At 41.4% G+C, this 17,171-nt stretch overlaps 1 protein-coding gene across 1 annotated transcript; it reads right to left on the reverse strand.

Moving 5' to 3' along the window:
• Positions 1–2,374: 2,374 nt before the first annotated feature.
• Positions 2,375–15,730, reverse strand: LOC111238816 (the record flags this gene model as incomplete). Its single annotated transcript, XM_022768505.1, has 3 exons — positions 15,662–15,730; positions 6,533–6,593; positions 2,375–3,937 (listed from the first exon to the last, which is right to left on the reverse strand). Coding segments are annotated over exons 2-3 (1,574 nt in total), but the record flags the coding sequence as incomplete, so codon positions are not given.
• Positions 15,731–17,171: the final 1,441 nt, after the last annotated feature.

The raw sequence follows: 17,171 nt of genomic DNA on the forward strand, positions 1-17,171 counted from the left end.
TTCTTCAGCGTCACACTGATGACGTGTTGAGTTGATGGACAGATGAACAGAGACTTATGATTGGTGGACAGAATCGTGTCACTGTCTGTTCATGTGAAGAGTGGTTGACCCTCTGATGACCTCTGTATTTTCAGATAAAAGTGATTGAGTTTAAATTTAATTACAGATTATCCTTCTATAAACATAATGGAACTGATCATCAATCAAAGACAGAGCAGAAACAGTTACAGCTCTTTGGTAAAGACAGAAATAAAACGTATTCAAAGATTTATGTTGACATGTCAAACATTTTTATATAATCAACAACAATTTTTATCTCAAAGTATCAGGGAAATTACATCTTATTATTTGGTTAGTGATTATGATGTAACAATCTGTAGTGAATGTGACCATTCAAACTTTTTTTCAGACTCACAAACATAAAAGATAAAAACCAATAATAATAATTATATAATAAATCATTCAATTAAAACAACACTTCATATGTAGGCATCCTTCAGAGGCTGCATGAAGACTGATTGCGCCTTAAGACAAAAAGTTTTGTGAAAAAAAGTTATGTGTTGTCAAGGTTGCTAGGCAACAGGAGCCACACTGCGAGCAATGGCAACAGCAGGCACGGCTGGTAACGAACAGTGTAAATGCTCCGTAGACCAGACCGTCTCATTTCAGCTCAGCCTTCACGGTCTGCAGCGGCTTCGAAGGGTCACACCTTCATACACCGTGTCCTCTGAAGGCTGCGGCCCCTGAACTGGGAATCAGCTGACGTCAGATGTTTTAGAAGTGCTTCACATTCAGGAACAGCAGAGAACACAAACAGCTGACTGGCATTTTGCCACCTGGGAACCAGAGTTTAAGTGTATACCCAGGTTTCAAAAAGCTCTAAATGATGAACATAACACTGTCAGAACACACACTAAACATGTGAAGGAACATTTTGACCTGAGAACAGACTTTACAACACTGTGGACAAATGTCTCCTGTTCCAATCATCCTTGTGATGAGAGAAATATTAATTGAGTCTGCTCAGTCCACACAGCATCATCCCTTCAGTCATGTAGTGTTGGCTCCATCTAGTGGTCACTACACAAACCAGCAGCAACAGAGTTTATCACACCTTCTTCATGATGCTCTGATTAAACATCAGCTCTAATGGTGGAGTGTGTTTCTCTGTTCCATCACAACAAAGTCAAAGTGTTTCAGGAACAAAGACAAACAGACATTTATTGAATAAAGTTCAGCAGAAGCTTCAACAGACTGAAGAAGCAGCTGATGATCCAGTGAAGACTCTGATCAAACTCTTTTCATCAAGCAGATTTTATTCAGGATTCACAGAAAACTGCATCAATCAGGACGTGATTTCATGTGGAACAACACAATATAGTGAATTCACTCAAATATGGCTGCTTCACAGATAAAGTCCAACATTAGAGGATCCAGATGTTTCTGTGGTCTGACAGATGTGAACTAGTCATTCCAAGCATGAAGACACATGAAGAAACCAAAGTAGAAATCAAATCAAAGTGGGTCAGATTTCATGAGTGGACTCTTGAGAAACTCTGAGGTGTGAAAGTTGGATTCAGAATATTTCTACAGTGTGTCTGAGTTCAGTGTCTGTAACATCCTCTGTACAAACTGATGCTAATGATCTTTATACATCAGGTCAGTGACTGTTACTGTCCCACCACCAGTTTACTGACACTGTGTCAACATGAGCAACATCCCAATAAATCACAGCCTCAATCACTGACAACATTAGAAAACATTCAACCAACACTGAGAAAACTGAGAGAAATAAATGTTCCACACAGTCTGACTGAGAGATCAGGGAGGGAGGGGCTGTTGTACTGAGCACTGAACACCAGGGGGCGTCACTCCATTTAAAGAAGAGCTGTGAGCTCCCACTTCACTCTGCTTATTACCACAGTACTGTGTGTACTTTTACACACTAACTAAACTTTTACATACCATCATTCTACTGTACATGTGCTCCTTCATTGCCACTGGACATTGTGTTCTATGTCTCCAGGCTTCTTTGGTTGCCACACCATCAACATTACATTACAAAACTTTTTCAAGCACAAGAAACTGATAAATTGGATTCTGTGTATGAGCATCCACATGGTTTAAGTACAAATCTATGCATGCACAGTGTTGATAAATGAGGCCTCGGGCTTCTTATTTACATGATATTTAAGATATCAAAAAGTGATTACATTTCTTTCTTAAATCAACATCACAGTTAAAAGAATTGTATTGAATTAACTGTTGCGATGTTTGTATGAACAGAGCAGACCTTGTTGCCTACACACCTGTCTGACCTGTCACGTAAAAGACATCTTTAAGTCCTCTCCCAGCTGACATTATTTTTACGTACACGAACCGCAGCGCTGCAGGGACTCTTCTGTCCACTCGAATTTTCATCTCCACCAATTTCCGGACCTTTTCTGTGTCTCCACTATCCTTCATCTTCTCAATCAGGAAGTCCAAGTGGACATGAGTGGACACTGAATCCACATTCAGGGCGATCTGATCCAGTCTGACAACATGTCGGTAGGCCTCTTCAAGCCACTGAGTCTTCTCTGCCGTCAGCTCTCTCATTTCCTTCTCTAGATTTTCCAAGAGGCTCAACTTACTATCACTTTGCGACTTGTTCTTTTCATACTTCTCTTTCATCTGTTTTTCAGTCTTCTGAACTTTCTTTGTCTTGTTCACAAACCTCCAGTTTTGTTTCACATGAGCTGATACAGGACACCTGTTGGTACAAACAATGCAGTGACCACGTTCCATGATTTTACAGCGTTTCGGCGTCCGGGCCAGGGTGCATGGATAGTGACAGGTCTCTTCACAGACAGTACAGCAGACAGCTCCTTCATGAAAAAACAACCAACGTCTCCCACCCTCAGTAGTTTCTTTATCTTTGTAGGCCTCATCAATGTCTACAATGAACTTCTCATTCTTCATCATCTCTTTTTCATGTTTCTTCAAAACTTCTCGATTCTGTTTGATTTCTTTCTGTTTCAGTTCGATCAATTTGATTCTGTCTTGCAGGTTGTGAATGCAGGCTGCCAGCTTGATGCGTGACTGCAACACTTCAACTGTTGAAACCAGCTTCTGAGGTGTGGATGTCTCCAGAAAGTTTATGAATTTACCCATTTTTTGATTTGTTAAGTCCCATGCACTTTCTAAGGCTGTCTTTGTGTCCTCTGTTCGGTCTTCATTCTGGCAGTTATCAAACAGGAAGTGAACAGGTTGATTCTTCTCATTTCGGGCACATTTGATTTTTGCATCTTCAAGAGCTTTGAGAGCATTTTTAGGTGTTCTTCCAGTTGAGTGAGTGATGAGAGCGACGATGTTCTCCTCCACATTTCTTCCAAACAGAGAAATCACTGAATCAAAGACGTACTTCAATCGGTCACTCAGACGATTCTCTGTCGCCTTCATCACCAGACCCACTGCATTAATTTCATGAACTCCATTTTCTGAACTGAACAAGTCAAATAATCTGTGACTGACGATGACATCAAGTTCAATCCCTCTGGTGTCTCCATATCCAGGAGTATCAATGATGGTCAGAGAGTAGGGCAGAGTGTTTTCTTTAAAGTCAAAGATCTCGTACACGGTCACATCAGATGTCTGACTTTGTGTCTGACTTCTCTTCTCTCTCTCAACGATCTCAAACCAGATGTCGTCTTTAAACTTCACTCCCATGGAGTAGTTGACCAGAGTGTTGATCAGAGAAGATTTTCCTGTTCCTGTTTCACCAACAAGTAAGATGGTTTTGTTTTCATTATTATGATTTTTCTCACCAACAATCACTTTGGTCATAGTTCCAAACGCCTCTTTCTTTGTTGTCAGCTGGTAGACAGTAGGAGATCCTGAACTGACCAGAGTACTTTTGGAGATGATGTCCTTGTATTTGGATGAGACGTTTCTGAACCTGAAGAGGAAATAGAGAATTTGCTCACTACACTTTTAACCCTTAAATGGAGGGGTGGTTTTTCAAACACTTCAGGAGCCTTATTTTGGAGGATTAAAGCATATATTAAATAGTATTGTGTAAGGTATTAATTGTTTTGCATGTATACAACTTTGGCTTTAATATGTGAGGAATGTCTGCCTTGGGTGAACTGCTGACATTTGGGGTGAGCAGGACACCAAAGGATCCAGTACATGTCTGGACTTTATTATTATATTTTTGACTGTTGGCTTGTCTACATCTGTTAGAGACTTTAGTTACAGACCCCCTGTGGGGTGGAAAGTAATAAAAGTAACAGAAGATGCCACACAGAGGTGAAGGTCTCTTGGTCAATACCTGTTAATTACATCCCTCTAGAGCAAAATACTATATAAGCAGTCAAACTTGTGAGAGACTTGGTGTACCTGCACCAGATCTGTCAATGTATCCAACGTTTGACAGATTTAAATTTTTGCATATTAGGTATTGGACCTTGCACCTACTGCAAATGTTTGTCTTAGTGGCCCTCAATATGAGGGAGCTGGTGAGTCAGCTGGCATTTACTTCAAGCCAATTGATGTTATTGATGAAGGCCATAATGGGACTGACAAATTATGTTAAGCTTGATTCCTCAATTACCTTACTGTCAGAAACCTTCAACACAAACTTGATGGGGACCTATGAAATTATTTGGCACTTTTTGGGGAACCTAAACTTCCTTCACTCCTGGTGGAGCAATGTTTTCTTCTTCAACAATGACCTAGGACAGGATGTGAAACCAAGGCACCAGTAGGGGGTTGAGGTGTTGTCGGCTAGCTGCAGACCATGAGAGGAACCCGACTTGGTTTGGGTTTGGCTCTGGGCATATGTCAATAATGTGCTGTCTCACCCCTTTGCTCACATTGGGGAGGATCACAGACCTTATGGGACCCCAGTGGACCTGGTTCACCTGTGAAGGCGAAGAGATGCTGCAAGTTTGTCTCAATGCCTCTGCTGGAAAAATGGCACGCCTGGAGGTAGCCCCACCTCTTGCTGTTGGGGCGGGACCTACAGAGTCAGGGCTTGATCGACCTGCAGGACCAGCATATGCTGCTCCTGACAACTCCGATGACAAACAAGACTACTACTAAGAGCTGATGGCAATGCTGAGCCCCGTCTCACTGCACTCAACTGAAGATCCTCCCCATGCTCGTACTCCATCTCACCCTTTCCTGCTGTCTTCAACAGCTTCAAATCTGTCCTGCAACAGGGAACCTCCTCATCATTGTTCCCTAATCAGCCTCCTCAACCCAGGTGATGCTTTGTTATGTAATACGGATGGGGAAAAACTCAGTGACCTCTCCGCACCCATAACATGGGTATGGTATCTGCTTTATCAGGATATGTCAGGTGCCTGGCTACCCACCTTACCTGAAGTTTAATCTACAAAAATGGGAGCTCTTTGCCGCTAGCATGTTTTCTTTACTACTCCAGTCCATCCGGTGGGACAGAGTGGCCTATGGAGTAATAGGCTACTCCCACCCCAAGGAATTTTGGTGAGAGGTCCACCTTTTGTCAGGGGTACCAATCTGTGCTTTTACCACTCTCTCTGCTCCCATTCATCCTCCAACCACCCCTGCCATCCCCAGACTGATCCTTCAACACCAAACCTCTTTCCCTGTTTACCCAAGTCTTCAATGGATAACCCCACTGGTGACTGAAATCTCTCCCCTGATCAAGGTCAATAGTCCAGCTGTAGCTAATGGAGGTTTTTATGCTTTGAGAAAGGCCAACTGCTCTGGTTTTCCACACCACCTGGCACAGACCAAGAGTATAAATGGAGGTGTACTCCTGAAGGTGAGGGAGATTTCAGGATTGTTTGGAGATTTATCTGTTGAGAGATTGTTTTCTACCTCACTCAGTTTTGGGGATTTTTCATCTAGCATATACTTGATGAATTGAGCTGTGAATCTGTAGTGTCTTTTGATTCTTCAAAAGTTTTTTAATTTTACATTTCTACCTTTTAAATTTCATTTTTGATCATTTTTAATCTCATTTAATAGTTTTTTTTATTTTGATTAAGTTTAATTTCATGTTATTGTTTTATTTTTTAATCACATTTGTAGATTGAATATTTTACATATTCAAAGATTTTGTAATCCGCTCGCTGTGTCGAATAAAGATCATCAGTAGTTCATCTTAATCTACTGAAAATAATCTTTTTCATCCTTTTGGTCCTGTCCATCCATCGATCCAAGGCTTCTTCGACTATTTTCCAGTAAGGCCCCTTGTTTTCTAGCTATTCTCTAATATGTTAGATATGCTAATGTATGCTCCTTAGGAGAGGGTATAGTGTGAACTGTCAGCACAAGAGCCGCTGCAGCTGTGGTTAAGCTTCAAACAGTGTTGGGGTTAGTCTGTCTAACTAATCAGCCTAAACATGAAATTTCTCACTGATTATGTTTAACATGTATCATGAAGCAACATGAGATGTTTTTCATCAAGACTATATGAAAATGAAGTTTATACATTCACTATAATATAATCATGACTTTGTCTAAGGACTTTATTGCTTTAAAGGTTAATTATGTTACTCACAGTGTTGCCATGGTGATGCCTGATGCAGACAGCTGTGAGGATCAAACAGATGTGATGGTGTCTGGAAGATATTAAAAATATATCAGGAAAGCTTCATCACAGTTTCATTCATCTGTAACAAACATAAGTTACACAATCAAAAGATTCAACAAAATTATAACATTATTCAGATGTTAAAGGATCATTTCACTGTTTTTAATCATTTACCAAACATCACGTGTATGTCCTACACACCCATACACTGCTCATTATGCTGATTTTGGTCTAATGAGTCTAATTAGTTATGTATCTGAAAATCTAAAAAAGAATTAAGAGCCACTGGTCTGTGGTTCACTCAACACCTACTGCAGTGTAACCTCTCACATGCACACACTGATCAGTTTGCTGAGTTCAATTGTTTAATAAATATTATTTGTCTGCTTTAGGATCTTTCAAAAAAATTTACATGCAGCTTTACTGACTACGATCTTTTTACCTGCTTTTATTTCTTCACACTTATATTATTGCAGCAGCTTTTTTATTTGTCAAATAATAATGGACTCCAGACTGTTCAGAACTCAGCTGCCAGAACCAGAACCAAGGGGAGAGACTTAAGTCTCTACATGCCTCTCTCCCTGCTGTATGTAAGATAAGATAGATAAGATGCACCTTTATTTGATGTTGATAAAAGCTCGGATTAAGTAACCAGCAGTTTTCTGTGTCCAGTCTCTGATAGAAACAAACTGAAACCAGCAGCTGTGAGTGAGGAGGGAAAGTTCTAAAGATGAGGATTTGGAAAATGATCAGCAGGAAAAACAAACCTGTTGAAATGATGAAAGAAATGTTCAGTTTCTCTCATATTTAAGCATCATTAAAGAGTGACTAAAGTCTGTCTGAAAACTTTCCCTTTAAACTTTGTTAAAGTTTCCCATCATTTCTCTGTCAGAGATCTTACCTGTTGACAGCTTAAGCTCTGTGATGCTGAGGAGGAGGAGGAGGAGGAAGAGCAGAGAGGAGTCAGTGTTCACAGGTTTTATATCAGAAGGGGCGGGCTCTCTGTGGTCACATGATTTCACTGAAACTATTTAAAGAGCTGTCGAACGAACAGGTCGACTGTTTTCTGATTGACACACAGCCACGCCAACCACAGGTAACAGACTGTAGCCTACAACTGTAGCTTGGTAAAACACACCCATAATGCCGGTTGGTCAGTGCTGAAATGAGCGAAAGGGATGGTCAAATTCAGACTAAAATGCTTCATCTGGATTTTGTGTGCAGCTTTACACAGGAGCCTTGGGCTGGGTTCCAGGGAAAACCCCTGGATCACATGGCACCATTGGGGTGACTGTCTGTGGTGTAGTAGACCTAAGGCTGTGAGTCTGACGTAGTAAAAGGCTGAAGATGAAGAAATGAAGCCAAGAAGAGAAGATGTCATGTCCTCTCCTGGACTATCTGGTGATCCGGTCCACTGGACTCTGAACCCCTCTGATGCTGCAGCCTCAGCCTCAGTCACTGTGCTTCACCCTGCACATAAAACTGAAAGCATCTTCCTCCAGCTTTATCTGACAGACGACCTCGCCCGTATTATCACTGCAGAAATCTGTTTCCTCAGATTGCTTTTGCTTTGCTGTTTGCCTTGATAGAAGTCTCTGAAGGTTTTCTATGCAGAAGAGAATTTAATCAGTGAATATATATAAAGAAATCAACCATGTTGCTTATCTGTGTTTAACCTGATCCCCAGCTTTTATTTTACTTACCAATGAACATGACGTCTGTTCAGCAGGGAAATCCACATTGTTCAGCTGATAGTCTGCTGTGTCAGAGGTCATTCAACTCAAGTCAAGGGTATTTAATACCCAATACCCATAGGTGTACCATAAGTGTAATGCTGTTATCAATAATAACAGCAGCAATAATAGCAGAACCAATGAATAATGTTGCAAATGTTAATAATGCAAATCGCCAATTAACAGCACCTCAGAGTAGCAGACGCAGCTCAACAGACTCAGGCCTTCACCATCGAACTGCTGCAAAGGAATCACAACTGAGAAACACAAAGAATGGACAATAGACCAGTGGAGATCAGGACTTTGGTCTGATGAGTCCAAATGTCAGATTTTTGATTTTAACCGCCGTGTCTTTGTGATACGCAGAAAAAGAGAAAACGGATGGTATGTCGGCATGTGTGGTTCCCACCGTGAAGTATGGAGGAGGGTGTGCAGCATCACTACCACAGCATTCTGCAGCCACATGCCATCCCACCTGATCTGCACTTAGGGACAGCATCATTTAATTTTCAACAGGACAAAGACCCAGCACCCCTCCCGGCTCTGTAAGGCCTATTTAACCAAGAAGGAAAATGAAAGTGACCTGTTATGTTGACGAATTTATGAGCTTTGCTGAGCATTGTCCATAACCTCTGACACAACAGATCCTCAGCTGAACAATGTGGAATTACCTGCTGAACAGACTTCATGTTTCATTGGTAAGTAAAATAAAAGGTGGAGATCAGGGGAAACAAAGATAAGCACATGAACATGGTTGATTTATAGTTTCATGATTAAATTCTCTTCAACATAGAAAATATTCCACTGTGAGATCAGAGACTTCTATCAAGGCAAACATGGATTTCTGCAGTGATAATACGGGCGAGGTCGTCTGTCAGATAAAGCTGGAGGAAGATGCTTTCAGTTTTATGTGCAGGGTGAAGCACAGTGACTGAGGCTGAGGCTGCAGCATCAGAGGGGTTCAGGGTCTTATCGGACAGTCCAGGACAGGACATGACGTCTTCTCATCTTGGTTTCTCACTTCTCCATCGGATGCAGTTTTTATGCTAAATCTAAGATACCCAGTTCTTACTCTGTCGTTCTACACAGTTGTGTTTTTTCTTCTATGACTACATGTTGGTACCAGTAGGAATCAGTCTGTGTTATCGGTTCCTGATTTATATGACATACTGTTAATCATGGGATGGACCAAATTATTTGTAAATAAAAAAAAGCCCAGTGATTTCTTTTTTTAATCTAAGAATCTGTCAGATTCAGCCCTGAGTTGTATCTATAGGTTTCCACACAGGCATGAGGAGAACATGCAAACAAAACCTGGGTTCCAACTTAGAACCTTCTTGTTGTGAGGCCACAGTGGTAACCACTGCCCCACCATGCCACCCATTAATACTGTTTATTCAAAATATGACGAAGAATATGTGATAAACTCTGTTGGTGGTGGTTTCTGTAGTGATCAGTAGACTGAGCCAACACTGCATGACTGAAGAGATGAGCTGTGTGGACTGTGCAGACTCTACTGATGTCAGAATGAACCTACATACTGATCACACAAATAACGAGACTGTACTGACAGGAGAAAAACAACTGGAGCTGGATGTTATTCAACGCAGGTGAAGAAAACAAAAGCAGCAGAGCAGCAACATCAGTGAAAAGATCTTTGTATTGAGTCGCACCCTGATCACACCCTGTGTTTGTCACATAGTTCAGGATCTTTTTCTCTTTACATGAAGAAGCAATAATACGCCCTGATGAAACTCAGACAAAACAGAGACTGTGTCGGTCCAAATACTTTTAAACACAATCATACCAAATTAATTAGTATGTATCACACGGTCTACGTCCTGCTGTGTGTGCTAGTAGTTCGAGTAGTTCAGACCCTCCACAGTGTGGCTTTAAAAAGTTCAGACATTTTCCAGTACAGTGTTGTGTATACTGTAGTGTAGATACACCGTGCAGACAGCGTTGTCAGTTAGCTAACTACCCTTTTCAACACTTGCCAACTAACTCATTCTGGCTTGTTGTGTATACTAACCCTTGCTAACTGCACTTATCAACCAAACATGCTATAACTACAGTAACTGAACATAGGAGACCTTGTCTCCACCCCCAGGTTATCTCTCCTGGCTAACTATGCTGCTACTTCTGGCCAAACCCTGGCTACCTCAAGTCAATTACTTATTTCCCCTAGCTAACAGCTAGATACATGTAGCTAACTAGCTCTAGCTAACTACCTCAGACTACAGTCTTAAAGAACATTCAGGTAAACTGGTGTACTGGTACTTCGGCGTCCGCTTGCTCTCAGTGCAGACACTTTTCTTGCTCTTGCCTCCGCTTGCATTTTTCCTACTGATATTCTTGTTTTTCTTCTGAGATAAACTACGAGCAGCAGCTCCTGGATACTTATGAATCACTGGGACTAATTTTTTGTAGCTATTGTAGGCTATTTGCTATATTTCAACATTTTTATGACCTCCTCAGTACTACGTGAGTGAGGATGCATTACTATCCAGTCAGAGCGACTCTTCAACCCCTGTTCTTAGTAGGACACAGCCACGGACAGCTGCGAAAGGGAGAACTAACAACAAACCTCCGTAACAACCGAGTGTGCAACTGGAGAACAGATTGTCTCCACTGCTGCAGGACCCTGGATCTCCGTCTGATGACCTGAATAACCTCTCATCTTCACATAGCAGGGTGAGGTCTGAGAGTAAAACAGAAAGTAAAAGGCTGCAGGGAAAGCTAGGGCCTGGGCCTCAAACTCTGATTTTGGGTGACTGTGCTGTAAAAGATTTAAGCATGTGCAGTAAAAACACTAAAATATTCTGCTTTCCCAAGGACATGGTCTGACTTCCGTATTCAAACCGTTCTTAAAAAGGAACAATCTACACTCTTCACTAATGAACAACTATAGGCCCATATCAAACCTCCCATTTTTAAGTAAAATCATTGGAAAGGCTGTTTTTCAACAGTTAAACAGCTAAACAACCGTTTTGATGTCTTTCAGTCAGGATTTCTACCACACCACAGCACTGAGACTGCTCTTGTTAAGGTCTTCAATGCACTTAAACACTGACAATGGCAGAATCACAGTATTAGTATTACTGGATCTTAGTGCCGCATTTGACATGGTTGAACACAACATACTACTAGACAGACCGGAAAACTGGGTGGGACCTTCTGGCACAGTACTGAACTGGTTTGAATTCTACTTAAAGGACAGGGAGTTCTTTGTGTCTATAGATAATTACACATCTGAGCGGACAAAAATGACATGCAGAGCTCCCCAAGGCTCCATTCTGGGGCCTCTTCTGTTCAACGTCTACACTGGCTTCTTGTCTGTCAAAGAGTTGATTTTAAAATACTGCTGTTGGTTTATTAAGCACTTGATGGTTTAGGGCCAAAATACATTTCTGATCTGCTGCTACATTATGAACCATCTAGACCAGGGGTTCTCAACTGGTCTCACCCCGGGACCCACATTTTCCGCTGGTCATTAAGTCATGACCCACTTTTAAATAATTCAAACCAAACAAATTTATTTTTCCAAAGTAGTCTTCAAAAACATGTCACTTTTTAAAAACATAAATACACATATTTAAAAGTGCATTTCAGAACATATTATTAAGAAACTGAGGAGGAACATGACAACTTCATGTACAAAAGTGGATAAAATAAAAAAACTGCACAAAAAAAAAAAAAAAAAGCCCACAAAACGTTGTTTCACCTAACCTGTCATTTGTTGAAATCTACGAGACAGTTGGGCATGTGCTTTACTCTCGTTCAGAGTTTCAAGGTTTCTGGGGTGACAGTAGACAGAGCTACTCTCAGATCACGCTCACTGTCCAACCTGTTTCTCTGCTTTGACTTGAGCTGGACCAAAGCGGAGAAGCCGCTTTCACACAAATAGGTCGTGCTGAATGGTAGGATCGTTTTGACTGCAAGAGTGGCGAGGGATGGATACGCTTCCATCACATCACTGCACCAGAAGTGGGAGAGGCTTACTTCGCCAAATCTCTCTTCGTTGCTTGGCAACGTGACGCTTTCCATGTTGATGTTGAAGGGGTTGCGTATCCAGGCATTATCTCTGTGTTCCTCTGGGAAGTAATCGTCAAACCGAGCTTGAAGTTTAGTGAGCTGTGCCTTGACGGTTTTTTTCAAGTCATTTTTGTCCGCGGTGTCCAGCTGCTGCGCTTCCTGGCAAGCGTTGGGAAACATGTCCAGTCTGTCTTTGGATAAATGATTTACCCACAGTGTTATCTTTTTCTTGAATGCAGCAATTTTGTCTGACTGTTCAAAAATTTAGTGTCCTTTCCCTTGCATAGACACGTTTAATGTGTTGAGATGCTCAAACACATCAGCAAGATATGCAACTCGTGCAAGCCAGATTTCGTTGCCGAACATGACAGCCAGCGTACTTCAGAGTGATAAAACACCTGCATGTGCTCAGAGCCCAAGTCCTTACACAGCTTTGAAAAGCAGCGGCTGTTCCTCGCACTTTGTTTAATGGGGTTCACCACTTTGATGACATCTTTTAAAGCTTCATCAAGCACAGGCACCATATTCTTAACCGCCAGTGCCTCTCGGTGCAAAAAGCAGTGGTTCCACATCGCATTAGGTGCCCTCTCCAGAATTTGCTTCACCACACCTGAATGTTTCCCAGTCATGGAGGCAGTTCCATCAGTTGTCACAGGTAACCGACACGACTTCCTTCTCATTCATCCCCGCAGCGCCACAGCGCTTTACACAGTGTAGACGCCGAGCGTCTACTGACTTCAGTGGGGAAGCACAGAGTGGGTTGTTCCACTGCAGCGAAACTAGACGGTCATTGGATAAATGCTGGGCTTTGTCCCGCCCATCGGACGCTCAGCGTCTCTGGGGGTCTATGGGGCAGTGGGCTGGCCCGGACGCTCGGCTTCTGCATGATGATTGGATGATCTGTCTGAGGCTGAGTCCCTTTTTGATTGACAGCGAAATTAGTGAATCAGCGATCTTGAAGTATAAGCATCCACCGGAGCATTTTTCAAGTTTTTCATTCTGTTGTTCGGAGTTGATCTGGAGACGTTACTGATCCTCAGCCACTTTGTCTTTGTTAAAAACAACTAGCGTTGTGTTTGGCGACTCTCTTCTGTCACTCTGCGAATTTACATATAAATAAACGGACACATTTTATGACGTAGGCCGAAAATGAGCTTCCCCTCCTTATCCACTGCTGTGGATTCATCCATCTGTAAAGCATAGTAAGGGCTTGCCTGGACGCAGGCTGTTGTTTGATATTACCAGACATGTCTTCAATACGCTGAGCTATGGTTTCATTGGACAGCGGTATGGTTTTCAGCTTGTCCGCTGCTGATTGGTGTGTGTGTGTGTGTGTGTGTGTGTTAGGCCTCAGAGCATCAAACTGTCTAGAACTTGTTTCTAGAATAAACTTATCATTTTGAATTGAATTGATTTTGTATGTATCCTGTCTTTAACACCTCAAGCTGTGTCAGATAAATATATAGATTTATAATAACTTTATCAATGACTAGTTGTATGATCTGTGACACAGAAACAGTCGTCACAGCAGAAAACACAGGATCAAAAAGAAGTTAAAGATATTACTAATTAATTATGTTTTCAAAAACACTGTTTAGAGCTGCAACGATTATTTGACAATAAATCCACCAGGTCAAGCTGATGATGAAGGTTTTAAGAGCGCCCCCTGTGGACCACAAGGAGAACTACTTCAAACACTCTGTTGCACTATAAAGAATATAAATCTATAGGAGCAATGGAATTAGCACTGATATAATTAATATAATATAATGAGACCTGCAGCTCCTAACACCATCAGACCACACCCCTCCTACACAGGTGTTTCCACTGTGTCTGTGTGATCACATCACTAGCCTTCCCTTCACTTTCACTGTGTGTTTGAAGGTTTCTCACACCTGTGAGTGTGCAGGGCCTGAAAGTGTCACTGAAGCATTTACAGCAGTTGGAACTGATTTCCTGCTCTGACACCAAGTGTGACAGTGAGCAGCTGCAGAGAAGACAATGTCGCCCTCTAGTGGACAGTTTCCTGCTGATGTGAACAAATCAATATCTGAGAGCAGGATACATTTATCATGTCAAAGAATCTGCCAATAAAGAATTTAATTCTTTGTCTTTGTCTTTTGTCTCTATTTTGAGTAGAGCTGATCAAAAATATTGATCAACTGTGGTTTCTTCTCTACGATCAATCGACTGATCAGAGATAAAGAGTCAAATCAGTTTCTATTCTCAGGCTGATCTGATGTTTCTGATGTCCAGGACTTAAATATCATTCTATAACCATGTGATGTTTGTGACACAGGTGTGAGTCTGCAGCATCAGTCACATGACAGACACTAAGGAGCCGCCTCCGTCACATGCTCAGAGCGACCTGTAGTAACCTGTCCTGTGTCTGCAGCTCTGTGATGAAACACTGACGAGTCGTTTTCTTTACACAAACATAGCTGACATGTAAATATGTTAGGGCTGTGACTATTGATTATAGATTGACCTGACAATTATTTTATTGATTAATCAGTAGCTCAGTCAATACAACATCTACCCAGAGTCCAGGTGAGTCTGACGTCTTCAAACCAGCAGTCCAAAACCCAGAGACTCACTTCACAATCAGAAACTTAGAGAAGCTGACACCTAATGACAAATTCATTGATTTGATAAACATTTTAATAGTCACCAGTTAATGATTTACCCGTTAGGATTAATTACAGCCTGTTGTGTTATTAGTTGATTTAAGTACCTAATAAATTACCAAGTGACTGTTTGTCACAGCAGTCCTTTAGAATAAATGGTCCCGTATAATCCGGTCTTTGACAGACAGGGTCCTTTATAATCACCATACTATTACTATTATCATTATTATCATCATTATCATTATTAAGACACTGACGCGGAAAAAACGACTGAATAAAATATTGAACTATTGATAAACTCTAGACAGTGAGGATCATGTTGCTGTATCAGCTGTTAATGTCCCTTCGTGTGTGTGCGTGTGTGTGCATGTGTGTGTGTGTGTGTGTGTGTGTGTGTGTGTGTGTGTGTGTGTGTGCTAAACATGAAATCAGAAACTATAGAGAACTAGATTTAGCAGCTCATTGTGCCTCAGTGTGACCCAGTGATATTTTAAATAACATGATTCATTCACAAACAAAACAATATTTTACACACAGAATAAAACAGTGGAATATTAAAGAAGAGACTGGAGTAAACATCAGCAACGTTTTAGTTTATCAGTCTGTTAAGTTTGAGTTTGACACCATGTTTGATGTTAAGCATGTAAAGCATTTAAAAATGTTTTATTTTCCTATTTATTCTGAGCCCGGTGTATTTTTACCTTTCACAAACCTCCACACTGGCACCGGGAAGAATCCTCCCCCGCTGCGGGTGTCCCCCGACGGCTCAGAGTCCGACAACAGCGCCTACAGGCCGGCCAGACCTCAATCCGCGTCCCGGTGCGGGTCCCTGTTGAACCGGGCTAGAGTTATTAAACCGACCCATACCAACATCATCATCCGTCCGGGAGCTGCCGCTTGTCTCTGCACGCCTGGAGTGACCGAAGAGCGGCTGGAAGAGAGTGGAGACCGCGGCCAAAGCTGAGACTGAAAAGTGCCCCTGGCCGCCGGGATCCGAACGCTGATTGGATAATTAGAACCGGAAGTTGAAACGTCGCACCTGTGGGTGCTCCAAGTGAAAAGAAAACCAAAATAATAATTTAAAAACATTTTCATATTGACGCCGATATATAAACTGTTCATTTAAAACGTGCTGTTTAATGAGTTTATTTCATTAATCTGATCACGCGGAATTACGTCAGCATTTCTACTCTTCCGGCGGCGTTACAAAATAAAAGCATTCCAAAGAAACGTTTGTCTGATTCTAGTTTAGTTACTTACTTTAGTTTCACTTGAAAAAAGACTTTGCAAGCAAACAAACAAACAAACCTGACAGCATTTACATTCAATCTGGAAAATGGTCAGTTATAATGAAATTGGTTTCTGTGGTTTCCATAATAATGTTCAATAGTAATATGTGAAATTCTGTTTTTTTGTACATTTAAAAAATACACATTACTATTTTATTGAAACCTAATACTTTAAAATGTAATATTGTTCTATAAAGACTTCTGTTCCTTACAGCTGAAAATGTTTTGTGTGGAAGTCTTCCTCAGTTTCCTGTTTATTTGTTTATTAAGCTACATAAGGTTAAATAACCTTGACCAGTTAACTAAATGCTGCTTACATATTACTGCATCAGAAATAATAAGGACCGACTCTAACTGAGAACTTCTACTTTTTATACTTTAAGTACATTTTGTAGCTAATCTAGAGTTATTTGCAGTGTTAGCGCCTCACACTGTCCTCCACGGTGGCGGGGTCCAGGTAGACGTACGGCAGCTTAAGGTCAATGTTCCTTGCTCTGATGTCACAGCTGAGACGTCTCAGGTCGCTATGGAAACGTGCTGCCATCTCCAAGGGAATGCTGTCCGTGAAATGCTGCTCCGCCGAGCCAGAGAGGAACCTTAAAGGAACAGTGATGAAGTTTAAGTTTGTTATGGAGTCAGTGACTAGAAGTTACTGTATATTTTGATATCAAGTATACTGATGTGTCGTGTTTAGATAAAAACATTATGATAACTGTAGAGGATGAGTCAGAAAATAGTCACATGGGTTGTTTCATTGCTGCGGTACGAAGACTTTACACTAAATGAGGACATCAATAATCAAACAGCTGCTGATGTTTGGAAACTTAATGTGGGATTTGGAGACGCTGAAACATTTCAACCCAAACTTAAACAGTGTTTAAGGCTAGTCAGAGAGAACGTTTTCATCATCTCACATGAAGGA

This window comes from Seriola dumerili, unplaced genomic scaffold, assembly GCF_002260705.1.
Source record: "Seriola dumerili isolate Sdu_G_001 unplaced genomic scaffold, Sdu_1.0 BDQW01001673.1, whole genome shotgun sequence".
In the NCBI taxonomy this organism is placed as follows: domain Eukaryota; kingdom Metazoa; phylum Chordata; class Actinopteri; order Carangiformes; family Carangidae; genus Seriola; species Seriola dumerili.